Here is a 16,046-nt window from a genome sequence, read left to right as displayed (position 1 = left end):
GTGCTGAGGGCTCCAGAGCTGGATGCAGGACTCCAGGTGGGGTCTCCGCAGAGCAGAGGGGCAGAATCACCTCCCTCGACCTGCTGGCCACACTGCTTTTGATGGAGCCCAGGATACGCTTGGCCTTCTGGGGTGCGAGCGCACATTGCTGGCTCATGTCCAGCTTTTCGTCCACCAGTACCCTCAAGTCCCTCTCGGCAGGGCTGCTCTGAATCCCTTCATCCCCCAGCCTGTATTGATACCAGGGGTTGCCCCGACCCAGGTGCAGGACCCTGCACGTGGCCTTGTTGAACCTCATGAGGTTCACACAGGCCCACTTCTCGAGCTTGTCCAGGTCCCTCTGGATGGCATCCCGTCCCTCAGGCACCACTCATCTTGGTGTCATCTGCAAACTTGCTGAGGGTGCACTTGATCCCACAAGTCGACTCAAGTTAATTAATGTGATGGTATGACCATTAGAACATCTTAAATTCCAAACAAATGTTTCCTGTCCAGTACTCTGTTTTCAGTATTTCATATTTTTCTTATTCTTTGTTTCCAACTCCTATTACCTATATATAGGATTGTTTTTTAGATCTTCTGGAGTAATTGCCTGCTGACTGAGAGACAGTATGTTGTGCAACACCTAAAATGTAGAGACTTACTACAACACTTCCATTTGTTTTAAATAATTGTATCTTTTTAGAGGTGAGAGACCTCCTTCTTTAGTTGTATTTCAAATAATTTGGGAAATAAATTCATTCTCTGTCTGATGCTGAAACCAAAGCATTGAATATGTTACATCACATGGCTCTTGGCTTTTAGGAATGCTTGATGGAGTTATAACTAAACTTTGAAAACTAATGCTATTAGATGATACGGTGTTTATTATGCTATTTAACTGATAGATGCTTTCTGTTAAGGAAGAAGAATTGGCATTCAGTTTATAGTAATTTTATAATTATGGTTGCTCAGGCATGCTTGAGAGACACATATCTAGCTTAGTTATTCAACTTCCCATAATGTTCAGAGAGACTAAGCACCTCACAATCATTCATGTGTTTATCCTCATGGACTTCCAGTCAAGGTCAGGGACATTCACCAGTTAAAGGAAACAAAATTTAAGGACTATATTCAAGCCATTTAATATGAACATTGTGACCACTTCTTTATAGAAAGGAGAAACTGGGAAGCTTCTGGTAGCCATGAAGAGCACGAATCTTGAGTTGCTCAGTCTCTTGAAATTGAATGTCTAGTTGTGACATTGAGCTTGCACATAATAGACCAAGTGGTAAGATCCTACGTATCACAAAAAAAAATCATTCTGCAATGGAATTGAACCTCAGCCTTCTACCTCTTCAACACCTCCTCACCCCTCTGTCTCATTTTTTCTTGCGATGTTATCCAGTAATATTTTGGTAACTCCTATTTCTGAAGGAAATCTGGTAGCAATCCCAATTGTATAGGACAGAGTACTAAACTAAACTGTAGTGCATAGGGTAAGGAGTCAGTATACTAGATTCTTTTCCTGGGTCTCCTTTTGAATTTACAAAGTTTTCAGATTCTTTAACATAGTCACTATATGTAAAGAAAGGCAATGTTGTTTACTTGTTTACCTTGTTAAAGAACTTCCTTGTCCCATCCCTGTCATCACTATGGGATGTATAGCACTGGTGAGAAAAAGCTTATGAAAAGAGGAGAAAGGTTTCCATCAAAGTGATTTAGCTTAGAGATGGGTGCAATTTTATATGCTTGCCTTAAGAAGATGGCAGATTGTTAGCCTCTATAGGCAAGTTATATAGCAAGAACACCAGGATGCCTCAGTGCACAAGTGGCCTGAGGCTGATGCTTGATGTGAATGTCGTCCAGCTACTCGTGTCTACTGTCAGGGAAAGCATAGAACAGGATAAACACCCAGGTTTGCTTACAGTACAGATACAAATACAGTGGGTTCATAGAAGTAACTTTAACTGATTCATGCAAACAACTAAACTGTGTTTGTTAAAACTCAGCCAGATGAGGTTCAGGAACTAGTTGCAAAAATGGGTAGAGCCTGTATTGAGGATTGAAATCTCTGGTTCTGATGAATTTGAAAGGACAAGTCAAGAAAAAAAAAAATCATCATTTGTCACTTCGGGGGATGTTAAGTGTGTGTGTCATTAGTTTAATATTTGCTAAAATGATAAACTGAATTGTCCTAAAATGACTTTTGTAAATCAACAAATAAATGAGGAAAGAAATAACTGCTTTGCCTACTGGCTTGCTGATGATTTTGATGCATAAGTTTTCAGAAGACACATACATGCCATTTTCTATGGAAGTATGATTTGAAAATGGGCTGCAGTTAACAGAGTATCATAGGCGTCTGGCTTTTAAAAGTCACGTATAGAATTTTAGATGGAGTACTCTCTAAGGATAAGAAGGTCATCAAAAGTAGAAGTACTACAGTAGAATCTCTACATTTTTGATTGTTTCCTTTTGTGTGGCAATGATTGCTTGTTTTTTAAACAAATTAGTGGAATATGTATTCTTTTATTTTCATCACAAGTTAACTTGGATCTTAGTTATTTTTGAGGTAGAATGACTTGTTCATTTCTTTTTCAGTAATTGTAAGCTAAGCACCTATACTGTCTATTAATTAAGAGTAGCAGGGTGTCCATTATGATAAATGACTATTAGTAAGTACCTGACAAGTATCAAATGTTTTAGTCATGGAATGGAAGTTGTATACTCGGTCATCAGGTAAATACTAGTAATATTTTTTTTCTGTCTTGAAGTGCAATGAGAGGCAGAATTCACCAGTGACTTCCCCGGGATCTTCCCCTCTTGCACAAAGAAGAAAACCACTTCCAGACCCCCTGCAAATCCCACATCTTAGTCTTCCACCTGTACCTCCTCGTCTGGATCTTATTCAGAAGGGAGTAGCACGGTCACCATGTGCCAGCCCAACTGGATCACCAAAGGTAAGTCTTACTGAACCATTATTTCTTTATATACGAATATTGACAAATTGTATTTGGTTGTTTTCAAGGTGAGCTTGCTTATTTGTTTTGGAATATAGACTATAATGAAATTTTCCACATGTATTTTCTTTTTCTGGAGTTTGCTCTGTCCAAAAGAACTTTAATTCCTTGTAGCTTAGATGAACTTTAGATTAGATCCACATTGATTATGTCTCTTATCTCCTGTGGTTGACTTTGGCAAGTGCCTGTCAAATGTTTACAGCTACATGTGTCAGTCAAATATGACCTCTGTTTGTCTAGTGATTATATTGCACTTGGTTATGGTCAGAATTTTAAAGACATTGCTGTAATGGATCAATTCGGTAGTAAACTTCAATTCATGAAAATAAATAGAAGTGAAAGTTTCCTGAAAATAGATTTTTAACGTCATTGTCTCATTTAAATTGTATGTTGTGCTCTGATGATGGTTTATGCTCAATTTCCACAGTATCCTTACAAGAAAAGTATTTGCAGATAACCTGCTTTCAGAACCTTAACTGGCATATATTAGGACTCAAGTATGACTCTATAGCTAATAAGTTGTATGCTGTGTTTTGCAAAACTAATGATACTAAAGAATTAATGATTTTTTGAGTGGATAAGCATGAATGAGAACAAATACTATGTTTGTTGCTCTCTATTATGAGTTGATAGCTTTGTTGTGATTGTATAGAGAGGGGGAATTAGATTTACATTTTGATTTTTAGATGATGAATTCAAATTCAAGTTCAAAACATGACTTGAAACCTGTGTGCTTTTAATAATCCAGTATAAAGTACCCTATTTTTTTTGTCAGGTTTTTACTTCAAGCTTGAAAATCAACCTCTTTTTAAGATTCTAGCAGTTTACATTTAGAGGAAAAAATAGAAGTTTGAATAGTTTCTTTAAGCTTCTTTCATCACTTTTTATATTATACAAAGGAATTTGTAACACATTGAGGATATGTGCTAAAAATCTGGTACATCCATTAAAAATTAATTTTACAATAGCATAGTTTTACAAAGTTCATGTGTTATAAAAACCAGAAAATCAGAAATACATTAATATTGCTTTAAATTTTTCTGTGACATTATTTTGAAAGTGCTGTTTCTTTCCTTGAAACTTTTCCTGAAAAAAAAAAAATTTTTGAGGGGTGAAAGGGAAATAGGATGGGGGCCACAAGGAATACTTACTTTAAAAAACTTCATGTTTTTTTAAAAAAAAAAAGACAATTTAGTCCTGCCAAGACGACTACTTCAATCAAAAAACTCTTCTCTTTTTCTGCAATGGAAAACTATAACTATAATTATAACTATAAGAAAAAAATTTGGACCTAGCCATTATGTTCCTGCCTTGACAGTGAGAATAACTATTTTTCTTAAGTAGCAGCTGAATTAAACACTTCTTTATTTAATATACATTCCTATTTATATGAATAGAACTGCAGGTAGAGTAACTTTATTTTCAATCTAAGTAACGTGTTGAGCTGCTGCTCGAAGAATAATGGGTGGACTAACCTGTGAAGTGAGAGCAAATAACTATTCTTACTTTAAAACTTTTGTGGCCTCCATCTCTTCAAGTGGTAATAATAAGCAGGCTTACAGAGTCCATGTAAATTACACCTTCCAGGGGAAATCATCTTCCCTGTATTTCTTACGGTAGCTGGTAGTAAGAGAAAAACATTTCGTAAAGACCTGGCCCAAGTGTTATTTTGTAAATGCTGTTAGTAATTCACTCCTAATGAAAATGTTTTGGTTTTATCAGATTTGTGCTTTTAGAAGCTATACAGCTACCTGTATAAGTGGTGTTTTTTTTTTTTTTTCTGGTAAATTGGCTTTCAGCTTTTTCCAAACATCCCTCAGAATTCATTTCAGCAGCTAAGTAAGTGATTCAAAGGACCAAAGCAAAGGATTCTGGAAAAAAGTTATGGGTCAGACAAATCTGCCTCAGTCAGTTTTCTTTTTTCCTGTCCACCTCCTTCCTTGGGTTACTCATGCAACAGCAGAAATGCGGGCATGCTTTCTGAAGAGAGGCCAGGTTGTCTGCAGTATGCAAAGACAAGACTAACTTCTAACCTACTGGCAAGTACTCCTGTGATGCCTTGAAAAGATATCAATTAGAAATGGTAAAGCCATACTTGGTCATGAGAGAAATACGCATGCCTATATGTAACTTTTTTTTTAACTTACTGTGTTGTTTAGTCTTCTCCTTGTATGATAAGGAAACAAGACAAACCTTTGCCAGCACCACCACCTCCCTTGCGTGATCCTCCTCCGCCCCCACCAGAGAGACCCCCTCCAATTCCACCAGACAACAGGATAAGCAGACACCTGCATCATCCGGAAAGCGTGCCTTCCAGAGACCAGCCGATGCCCCTTGAAGGCTGGTGTCCCAGAGATGTGTTTGGGACAAGTCAGTTGGTAGGATGTCGAATAGGGAGTGATGCTTCTCCCAAACCAGGACTGACTGCAATTTCGAACATAAATGGAAGGCACAACCGCATAAGTTCTGATCCAGGATTTATGAGGAAACATAGACGTCATGAGCTGCCTGCAGAAGGTGCCAAGGTATGAAATGAGCTGAATGTGTTCAATCCTGGTTTGATACCCTACCTGCAGCATTGTCTTGCATTGGCTAAAGCACTGTTTATATTGGTCACTGTTGATCTGCTGTTTCTGAATCTTTCCTGTTGATACTTAATAATAAGTTGGTCATAAATAAATGGTTTGTTAATACTGTAATTTGTGAAGCAACAGTACATGAGGGTCTTAAGTTAAAATTTTAACATGAACCCTTCAAAAAATGGCTTGGAGAGAAAATTCTAGACTTGCTATATTCTTCTAGCAAATTATCCATACAGCTGGTGCATGATAATAATATAGCACTATATGCTGTAGTATAGTTACATAGGATCTCAAAGGTCCACTTTGGAAGTGCCTTATGCCAAAATTGTGTATGCATTTGCTGATGGAATAGTAGATGTTCCAGTTACCTCTGTCATAGGTGAGGTGAGGACTTGGTAACCTCTTCAATCTGTAATGTATGCAATATGTCCAAATGATGTATACAAATATACTTAAATTGCCAGATATATTGTGTGCATTAACGTAAAAAGCTAAATATTCTAAAGGTCAGTTGTGTTGTTCATCAGTAAAACATTATTTTCCAAAGAGCATTAAATTAGTCATGATGTTCAGTGTACTCTAATGGAGAAGATCCAACCTGCCTTGACCCTAAGAGAGAGGAAACAAATACATCCAAAGCCAAGCTAAATGTAGAATCATTTGTTGTATCTTCACCCCTGGCTATATGGGCAGCATCCTTGAAAGTGCTCAGTGGCACGACCCCAGTATTGCATTGTTTGATTTGGTATTATCATCAATACTCTAAACCGTGTTCAGGATAATTAGCATTGCAACTCCATTTTTCTTTGTCAATTGTTTACAGTAATACACATATTTTAGCTAAATTTTTCCTCCTTCATACTTAAATCAGAACTCTAGCTGCTGGAGTTGTACATTGTAATTTGTCCATAGCAGCTTTTGACTTCTCTTGGACAAATGTCCAGTGTAATGTCCAATAATCCTTTTCCAGTGCTGAGGGTGTTCAGAGTTGTCACTTGCCACCTTTCCACTGATCGTCTAGCTTGGTTTGGCTAGAGGGCATCTGCTTGTCACCCACAGGAGAAGTATGTTTTCCTGTCCTTGGTTGCAGTGAATAGTATGTATGTCTATAACTATGGTGTTTCTTCTATCAAAAAAATTGAAGGATTGTTTCTATAGGTTAATTGAAGATATCTGGGGAGGAGAGCATAGAGGCAGTGGTTCTGGCATTAGGCAGCTTCAGACAACTTACAAGACTATGTACAGTTGGGGAGGCTTAGGTTTGAAAAGAGATCAAGTGGTGATGGCCTAAGAAAAAATTCCTAGTTCCGCTCTAATCAGTTTTATCAAAGCAGCTCAGTAATTTATTCATAGAGCAGGTTATTACCTCAAAACTGCTTTTCTTTTTTTTTTTGTCTTGAAGACTACATGGATTGTGCTAAGAAGGATGGATTTGTGGTTAAGTCACAGTAGTTAGAAAACATCAATTTTTCTCTCTATTTGCTTTTCCCAAGGTCTCAAGCTATTTAACCTTTCTATCTCTATTTTAATTTTTTTTTTATATGGATGTTATGGTTTTTTCAAAAGTACGTTACTGAAATTTGGTTAGTATTGGTAAAGGACATTGACATATATGATGAAAGGTGCTTAAGTAGTCCATGGTGTTATATATAATTAGAATGTCCTTTTATCAGCATTGAGGCAAAACACGAAAATTTTACTTACAACTAGGCTGTTGTTTAAAATGCTATAGCTTTTAATCTGATTTTAAAAGGATGTTAGGTTTATATCTTCATTCCATTTGTGGTCTGGTGCAGTATTGAAGCTGATGGAATGAATACTTCTCAAATCAGAATAACCACTCAGTGTAGAAGTGCCATTGTAGTCTGGAGAAGTTACATATGTATTTCTTTAACCAAATGCTATTTGAACTGTCATCTTCAAGTTATAGATCTAAGCCGTTTGGTTAAATGGAGCAAATGACAACTCTGAATTATCGTTTCAGGCTGTATGCACATTCACAAGGGAAACATCTAATGAATTTTCATCCCTGATTCATGTATCAATTGTATTATAATCTTTTTACTATTGGTAAAAGCCGAGAATCAGGAAGACAATCCTGTGGGTAGAGAGTGGATTCTGGCAGGCACTGTGTCAGAGAGTTTTAAAAAACATTAATATGTTTAGCATACTCTACCTGTTGTTTTCCCACTGTACTTGTCTCTCTCACTTTGATTGGTTTGCAATCTCAAAATCTGGATTTTCTCACAAGCAGTTCAGCTGTAACTGAGTAGTCCACCTAGTAACCGTGATGTGGAACAACTTCTTTTGGCGAAGTTTTAAACTAATGTGTTCTACAGCTCCCAAATGGGATGAGCTGAAATAGGTATGAAAGAGTCAATTCAGAAAAGAGCTCTGTAATGTGAACTCCTAGGAAAGCCTTTACCCATAATCTTCTCAAGGTCTATTTTGTAATAACTAGTTGATGAACATCCATGATGATAAATGGGAGGAGAGACCCATTGTAACACTTGTGCGATTTTTAGGTCTTTTCAAATGGTCATCTGATAAATGAAGAATATGATGTCCCTCCACGGCTTTCACCCCCTCTTCCATCTGCCTCCATCATCTCTAGTATAAAGTAAGTTAACTTTATTTGTAAAAGAAATGTGTTAGTTAATGTTAGATAATAACACTGATTCTCTGGTGCTAAAAGAAAAATGGGAAGAAAAAAGATAACACATGAACTAGTATAACTTGGTGATACATTTTCCATGAACTTTAATGTGGCTTTACAAAAGAAACTTAAATTGTATTGATTAAGTGGGAGCAGTTCTAATGTTAATTGATCATACTATATTTTTATAGGAAGAGAGAATAAATTGTGGCAGATCTTGTGCACAGGTATTTGGCAGTGGGAGCAGATGCTGTCTGGTTTTGCTACTACTACAGAAGAAGTGTGGTCAGAGCTATTTATTGCAGGAGATGAGATATTCTAGGGCAAGTACGAAGGGTAAAGAGCATTATTTGTGTGCGTTCTGCCCCTATTCTAGTCGTGCTTTCTGGGCTTTCTACACACGGAGCTTTCTACACACCCAAGGTTCACACCAGTATCTTTTCTTTGTTGTGGCTAAAAACCAACCAAACAAAAACATTTTATATCCATTTTAAATGGAGTCAACCTCCCTGAGTTCCAGAATATGGTTTGGGAAATTTTGTCATTTCAAGTTGCAGACTACTCTTAGTCTTCCAGCAACATGGCTGTTTATTTGGTACCAAGATGTTGCTGTGCATAGCAAGTATCTTTGGACTCTGAATCACACTGAATTTTCTGCAGAACAAGAGAGCATAGCACAATGTTTGATGTTGTCATACAGTTTCTTTCCAATGTACTACTTGTGATTCTTGCTGTTAAATAAAATAATTGGGCAGTCAGTACATATTAATACTGAGAATTTTCTCATTAGTGTGTAGTTTTGCCGTATCTTCAGCACTCATTCCATTGCTGTTCAGTTAGTGGTAACATAAGACAAATATATTTCAGCATTTCATTAATATGCTGGTTTTTCTCTTCCTAAGCACTAGAATAAAAGTACAGTGGAGCATTGACTTTTTCATTCAGAAACATGTGTTCGGGTGGAATAATTGCTGAGTTGAAGTTCTCCATGTTTACTTTCAGTTCAGAAGCAAATTTTAGAACATTATGCAGACATTTTTGTAATTGAACGTTGTGATGTAACCTGATTGAGGTAGGGTATCCCAGGAGTACCGTTTGGATACCTCATGTAATCAATCCCCTCTATAGGCTGATCTCCTTGGATTGACTGCTCCTTCCATGATACAGTGCAAGCCCTGGGATGTTCCACATCCTGTCAAGTCAGAAAGAGAAAGCAATGACTCTGATGGACAAACGAAATACTTTCATATTCCAAAGCAAATTGAATTCTGAAGAGGGGAAGATTCTTATTTTTATTTTTCATAGTGTTGAAATAACAAAACATTCTGCTTCGTGAAAATCCCATTTTTTTACTCAGATTTTTGCAAAGGTAGACTACAATCAAAGTACGATGTATACGTACACCATGCAGTGTTCATTGGAAATTCCACAAGATGTCATAGCAATGTGGACAGGCACAAAATCCATGTCAAGCCAATACAAAACTAGAATGTGTGAATTTAGCTTGGTCAAAAGAAATATCTTCATTAGCTGAAGTCTTCTGAATAGAACACTGACGTATTCCAGCCAAAAGAAAATCTTCATTTGCTAAAACCAAACTCCATAAACTTTTCAGGAATAAATTAACTTTCATTTCTGGTTTGGTTTTGCATTTAAGCCTTTTAAAAAACATACAGCATGTTTTAAATTTTGATTTTTAAAATGTAAAAATATCAATATATAACCTAGGGGTAAGAAGTTCATTATCTAATTAATTATCTAATTAACAACTACTAAAATGTCACATGGAATGGCTGTTAAAATTAAAAATTGATCATTGTATGTTGTTTCCTGAAACACTAATATGTCTGTTTTAAATTGATTTCAAATTAAGTTTTTGTTACCACTAGAAAATACCCCAATAATCTATAATACTGTGTGACAGTATGTAGGTGGAAAAAATTGGGGAGGGGGCAATCTTCAAAAATAGCAAGTTTAATAAGTTTAATATTTCCACCAATCACAACAATTGCTTTCAAAAAGATAACCTAAATAATATTTAGCATGATTTAATTTGAAATGTCAGAGAGAATATTTTTACAGTGTATTTTTCCTCCTGTTAAATTGACTAGAGTAAGCACTCATTTAAATATGTTGAACTGTACTTGATCGAAAATACTCTTGCTTTCCACAACTGTGCTACTGCAATCAATCTGGTGCAAGTTTCTCATTTTTTTTCTACTTTCCGATCTCTGCAGAGTTGTGGCTTGAGAGCTAGTTTGTTTCATACAGCTGCAAGGCATTTTATTTTTTCTAGTTATTATCATAAGTCTGTCATTTTAAAGGTTTGACTGAAGGATACATTGACTGTGAATGAAATGTCTTAGTCTAAATAATGAGGAGGCAAAACGACCCTTAGTTGAAACTCCACAATTCTAAAATAATCCCTACTTAACTTGTTTGATCGGGTTTTACTGAGTAAGACATTACAAATATGACTTTTTTCTTTTTTCTTTACTAAATTACATTAATAGAAAAGCACTAGCATCTTTTTTCTGGAAACAGTGCCAATTTATTTTCATTTTACTAGATTTATTATTAACCATGCTTTAATAATGAATTGTTGGACTCATGTTAACCAAGCATCTGATTTTTATTTTCCACTCAGCCACTATGTTGCTGACCCTACATGTTAAAACAGTTATTCTTTTATTGGACTGCTGTAATTATGTCGGATTATTTTTAGCAGCTTTGATCAAATTGCTATTTTATTCTTGAAAAAATAAATAAAACTTTTATGCCAAAGATACAGAACCATTCTTCCCCAAAATTTAGAAATTTTCACATTAAAGTGTTTGTTTTATTCCTGTGAGTAGGTCCTATTTTGCTACATCAATAGAAATCAGCTGCTTTGTCTCGAAAGTGCTTTATACCACTGTGATGTTTTCTGTGAGGGAGCATCTATTTTTGAGTGTGTAATGAGACACCCAATTCCAAGTACCTTTTGTATTCTAGAAATGTATTAGGACTATCTAGTTGGTTTGAGGTAGTTGAGGGAAAAGTAGCACCGAAAAGTATTTCTCCTCTTGCTATCCCTTCTACCTTGCTAAGAAACTTTGAAGGTGAAATCATAGTTCCATTAAAGGCAACTGTGGCTTGGAAATCCCGGCTGCCTTGAAATTAGCCTTTGGCATGGTGCTTCTCCAGCAGCGTTAGAAGGAGCACTGCTGACGTGCAGGTTCTAGACATCTGAGAGGTGATGCTCTGGCGGACACAAAGTGTCCTTAGCTCATAGCTTGACAGGCCAGTGAGTTTGGATGCATCAGCTGTTCTGTGGTAACTCTCGTTCTGCTGCAGGCTTACCCTGTGACAAACAGAAAATTGTGTCCTCCTCTATGAATGAAGGTGAACTGCTTTATATACACTTTGGTTTTTAGGGTAGAGCACACTCAAGGGCAGTTGACAAGTGTTGACTTGATCATGTGGTCTATATAACTTAACACTTATTTTGCCGAAACAAAGTTTGCTTGAGGCCTTACAAGATTAAAACTTTTGTCTGCACTAGCAAGGAGTACTTCGCTTAGGACAGAAGAGTTGATAGTGAGGACCTGATGTCTGTACTGTACATGTTATGGGGCAGCAGTTCAACTAGCTATAGTCTTGTCCCATGAATGTGAACAGTCTTTAGCAATCGGAACATAGTAGGGGCACACTTGGAGTGTATCATGTATTTTGGTTTAATCTGAAAAGTATTCAAGTTGTGCACTCCTCAGTGCAAATCAAAGCATGGTAAGTGGGGAGATTAAAGGGATTCATTTCAAAAGCACAGTCCTGATCCAGAATGAAATACATGGACTGCAACTTCATCGTGTCTAAGTTCTGTGAATCAGTTTACCAGTAAATGATGGAAGGGGAACCTTTCCCTGAAATACTTCTAAATAAGTGTGAGATGTTGGTTTCCCTGGAGTTCTGTTTACAACTAAGCTGGACATTAAGTGGCTTGACAAAAATGAATTGGCGCTCAGTAGGATGAGAGATTGACATCTAGCCTTTCATTTAACAAACCAGAAAGTATGACGTCATTGCTTACCAGAATGTAATTCTGACTTTCAATTTTAAAGTATTTCCACTTAAGGAGTTGGAAGGGGAACTAGAGAATATATAAATACAGTGTACTGGTCAGTTTTGTATTCCTCTGTATACAAATCTTCTAAAGATGTAAGAGTAATGAAGTTTTTTAAATTGTAACTATAGAAAATTTCACCAGCTTGATAAACAGATGCCTTAGTATTTCATGTCTTTGCTTATAATGACAATGTTGGTCTGTTTAGTTACAAAAAACTGTAAAATATTTGTACATAGAGTTAGTCTTACAACAGTAGAGATTTAATAAAACAATTTGATCTTGAAGAAATTTCAATAATCATGGAGGAAATGGGATAGACATCTAGCAGAAAAATGCAAAAGATATTTAGAGTCAAATATCATTACAACTGGAGTGAATCGGAAGAGCAATATGGTTTTTTTAAAATATGAATTCTGAAATATTAATAAAAGATAATGTAAGTATAGGACAATTTTAGGACCCTAATGGAGAGTATATTAGCTATATGTTAGTACTCTAACTCTTCTACTGCTTTACAAATCCAAAGCACCTTTCAAATATTAATCACATACTAATATTTACAACCTGGCAAACATTTTCCATACTGTAAAGGTAGGGAAGGAGACACTTTACTAGCATGAAAGACTTGTCTAAGGCTACACAGTATTCAGAAGCAGGAGACGTGGAAATTATGTCTTTAATAATAGCTCCAAACCAGTAACAATTTCTCAGCAGGGCAATAATTTTGGGAAATTGATTTTGGTATATGTATACACACTGGTATCCTGTGAATAAAGGTGGAGCTTTTGTTATAACATAAGTTAGGTTCTTGTGTCTACTGAATAAAGAAAAAAAGCAGGGGCATGAACTAGGTGAAGAGGGGAAAACATTTTTGGTACTCCTTGAGTATACCAAATTTATGTAGTTTTTAAATTGTCAGTAAGTAAATCCTCTAGCTTTCCTGTCTGAGAACTGTTTTTATCAGGAAGCTGATAAGACCAGCTATTATAATGCTGTACTTAGTGTGATGATCAGGTTCTCAGTTTTACTCTGTACATTTCCTTAAAAAAATTAACTTAATTTACAGTATTCCAGGAATCAAAATCTCTCCTATAACCAGCTTCAGATAGGGCCTTCAGAGAAGGAGGTTTTTCGTTGTTTTTTCCCCAGTTTTGAAGCCTTTGAAGAGAGCTTCAAACAATACCACTAACCTGGTTTGGTCGGTATTGGACTTTCGGTATTGGTCAGTATTGGACATTTCTGGTCTAGATATTAGTATTTCAAACATTGCTATCTGCAGAAGCCAGCAATTCAATTTGTGATTATTTTCAAAAAACACAGCTTTTATATATATATAACATCTCCAGAACATGCTGGATTGCCATGTAAGAATGATTGCATGTCCACAGAAATGAGAAAATTTATTCTTTGTGAGCCTTTCAACTGTCTACCTAAGAATGCTACAGAGTTCTCATTGTCCCGGTACCTTTTTACCTTCTGTTCTTTAAATGGCCATACAGCAGTGACACAAACCTCTTGTGCATCTGAGTAATGAAAGGTGGAAAAAGCAATTTCACACTGCATTGCTGTGCGAAATTTTGCTCCCTCTACAGAAGGTGGTTGAAAACTGCAATATAGAGTTTGCAGTTCAGTGCCATAAATCTTCTTTCCCCCGTCTTTGACTAGTATGTCTTGGCAAAAGAAGTTGGATTCCCATCTTTCATGAGCTTGTTTCTGAAGTTGAAAGTATATTACTGATTAAAGGAAAGAGCGTCTGAGAAGTTACAAGTATCTAGGGAGCTCTAGACTTTGAATATATTCAAACAAAAGCAGCACATCTGGCCCCCTTCTTTCTCTGTTCTTTTTCTTTCTCCCTTTATTTATTTATTTATTCATTTAGTGACTGGCTAGTGCTCATGGTAGTTAGTTATTTGTTTTTGTTCACAGAGTACCTGCGTGTTCTGAAGTGATGTGGCATCATCTGCAGTACATAGTGAAAGACATATGTTTTTCCTTTGTGAAGAAGTGTGCTGTGTGAGTCAGGTGCTGCTTGTGTTGAAAAAATGAGGAGATAGGCCTGGCCTGTCATTTCAGCTCTTGCCCTTAGGATAAAATCAAACTAATTAGACCACAGGAAGAGAAAGTATGTCCACTTCCTTCTCATATTTCCTTATAGTCCTTAAGAACTTCTCTAAACGATGTATGAAGTAGATGTGTCTTGTAATGTAGCATGTAGTTCAGCTCGGGGCCATTAGCCATACTTTCAAGCCACAAATCAAAATGGCTGTGGATGCATTGCACATCTTTATTCAAGGTCCTCCAGCTGTTGGCTTTTTTGTGGCAAAGAATAAAGGTGCTGTTCACTGCGTAATGTAATATCCAGATGATTTTTGAAGTTACACACTTACTGCTCTTCATGTTCAGCTAGTTTAAAAATCAAACTTCTGTTTGTGGTTTTCATATATGATCAAGCTGAAGTTAAATTAAGTCCCTAATGTAAGCTTTTGTATTTCCGATGTTTTGTGAGTTTATTTATCTTAATGTATTGGAGGAATTGCTAAAAATGGAGGGGCTCTATTTACGAAAGAGTAGATGATGTTGATTGCTAGACTAATAACCTAGCTAGTTATATTTTATGAAGGCCAAAAGATATGTTGAGCGTGTTAATATCTAACAAAATTACTTTCCCCAGACTGCTCACTAAAATGAAATTTTTGCCCATCATTTTGTTTACACTCATATAACGGAAAACCAGATAGTAGGAATTAGTTTTTTGTTTTAAAAGAAGTCTCATATCCAGCAATATTCTCCATGATGGAACTTGTTACCTGTAAATGGAGATTGTAAAGTCTACCTCTTTCCTGGGCTTCCACTGCTTTCAAGAAGTGATACAAATCACTTCTTGTCTGGGAGGACAATTAAAGACAATTATTGTCTGAAGTAAAAATAATTTAAAATACAGGCAGATTCTGGGAGTTCAATAATGTTATGGCTGGAACAAGACTTCACTGAAAGGGTGAATGTCTGCTGCCTCACTGAGCCCTGCTAAATACTATTTGTCCTGAGTTAACTTTTGTTTAGTTCCTTTGATAAGTGCAAACAGGTTAAGCCTTGTAAGTGCCTATTTAGTACTCTAATTCTTTGCAATTCTTTGCTATGTTGTGCTTGCTTAAAGTAGCTGTTTAACTCTTGGAGGGTCAGCTGCCCTGTTCTCTATGCATTCTCAGTGACAAAAAAGCCAGTAACCTTACAAGTTTTAGTTTGACATGGTGTTTTTGTTACCTTATATGTAGCAGATGTGTATTACGGATGTTTAGGCTAAATAAGGGTATTTTCTGTATTATACTTAGGTCAAGTATGTAACAGTTAAAGCAAAACTGATCTTTTTTTTATCTCCTTAGGTGCCCTGTTCCTTCAGCAAATTCTCTGTCTGATAAATCAAGGGATCACACAGATGATGATGATGAATACAAAGTTCCTTCTTCACACCCTGTAATATTGAGCTCACAGCCACCTCATAGTCATAATATAAAACCTCTTGCTCGGTAAGGTCATTTAGCAGCCTTGAAGGCAGCTTATTTACAAAACCTCTGCTTTTGCCAAAATTTAACTGGATTCAATATTTATAATGATGGTTAAGCTTGCCTGCCTTCTAAAATGTCTTATCTTTTCAAGCTTGGATTACTTATACCTCTGTTTCATTTGACCACCACCACAGTCAT

The 16,046-nt window shown here is 36.4% G+C and overlaps 1 protein-coding gene across 3 annotated transcripts in view; it reads left to right on the top strand.

Annotated features, from left to right (window-relative positions):
* Positions 1 to 16,046, top strand: part of CBLB (Cbl proto-oncogene B) — a 133,769-nt gene that overhangs the window by 102,573 nt on the left and 15,150 nt on the right. For all 3 annotated transcript variants that reach the window (XM_075168542.1, XM_075168524.1, XM_075168534.1), the window contains 4 exons: positions 2,757 to 2,942; positions 5,162 to 5,527; positions 8,110 to 8,204; positions 15,726 to 15,869. In XM_075168542.1, coding sequence (XP_075024643.1) covers positions 2,757 to 2,942; positions 5,162 to 5,527; positions 8,110 to 8,204; positions 15,726 to 15,869 — 791 coding nt within the window. The remainder of the gene's footprint in view (positions 1 to 2,756; positions 2,943 to 5,161; positions 5,528 to 8,109; positions 8,205 to 15,725; positions 15,870 to 16,046) is intronic.

Source organism: Calonectris borealis, chromosome 1, assembly GCF_964195595.1.
Source record: "Calonectris borealis chromosome 1, bCalBor7.hap1.2, whole genome shotgun sequence".
NCBI lineage: Eukaryota > Metazoa > Chordata > Aves > Procellariiformes > Procellariidae > Calonectris > Calonectris borealis.
The sequence above is the reverse complement of the archived record's forward strand: the minus strand, read 5'-3'. Positions and strand labels throughout refer to the sequence as shown.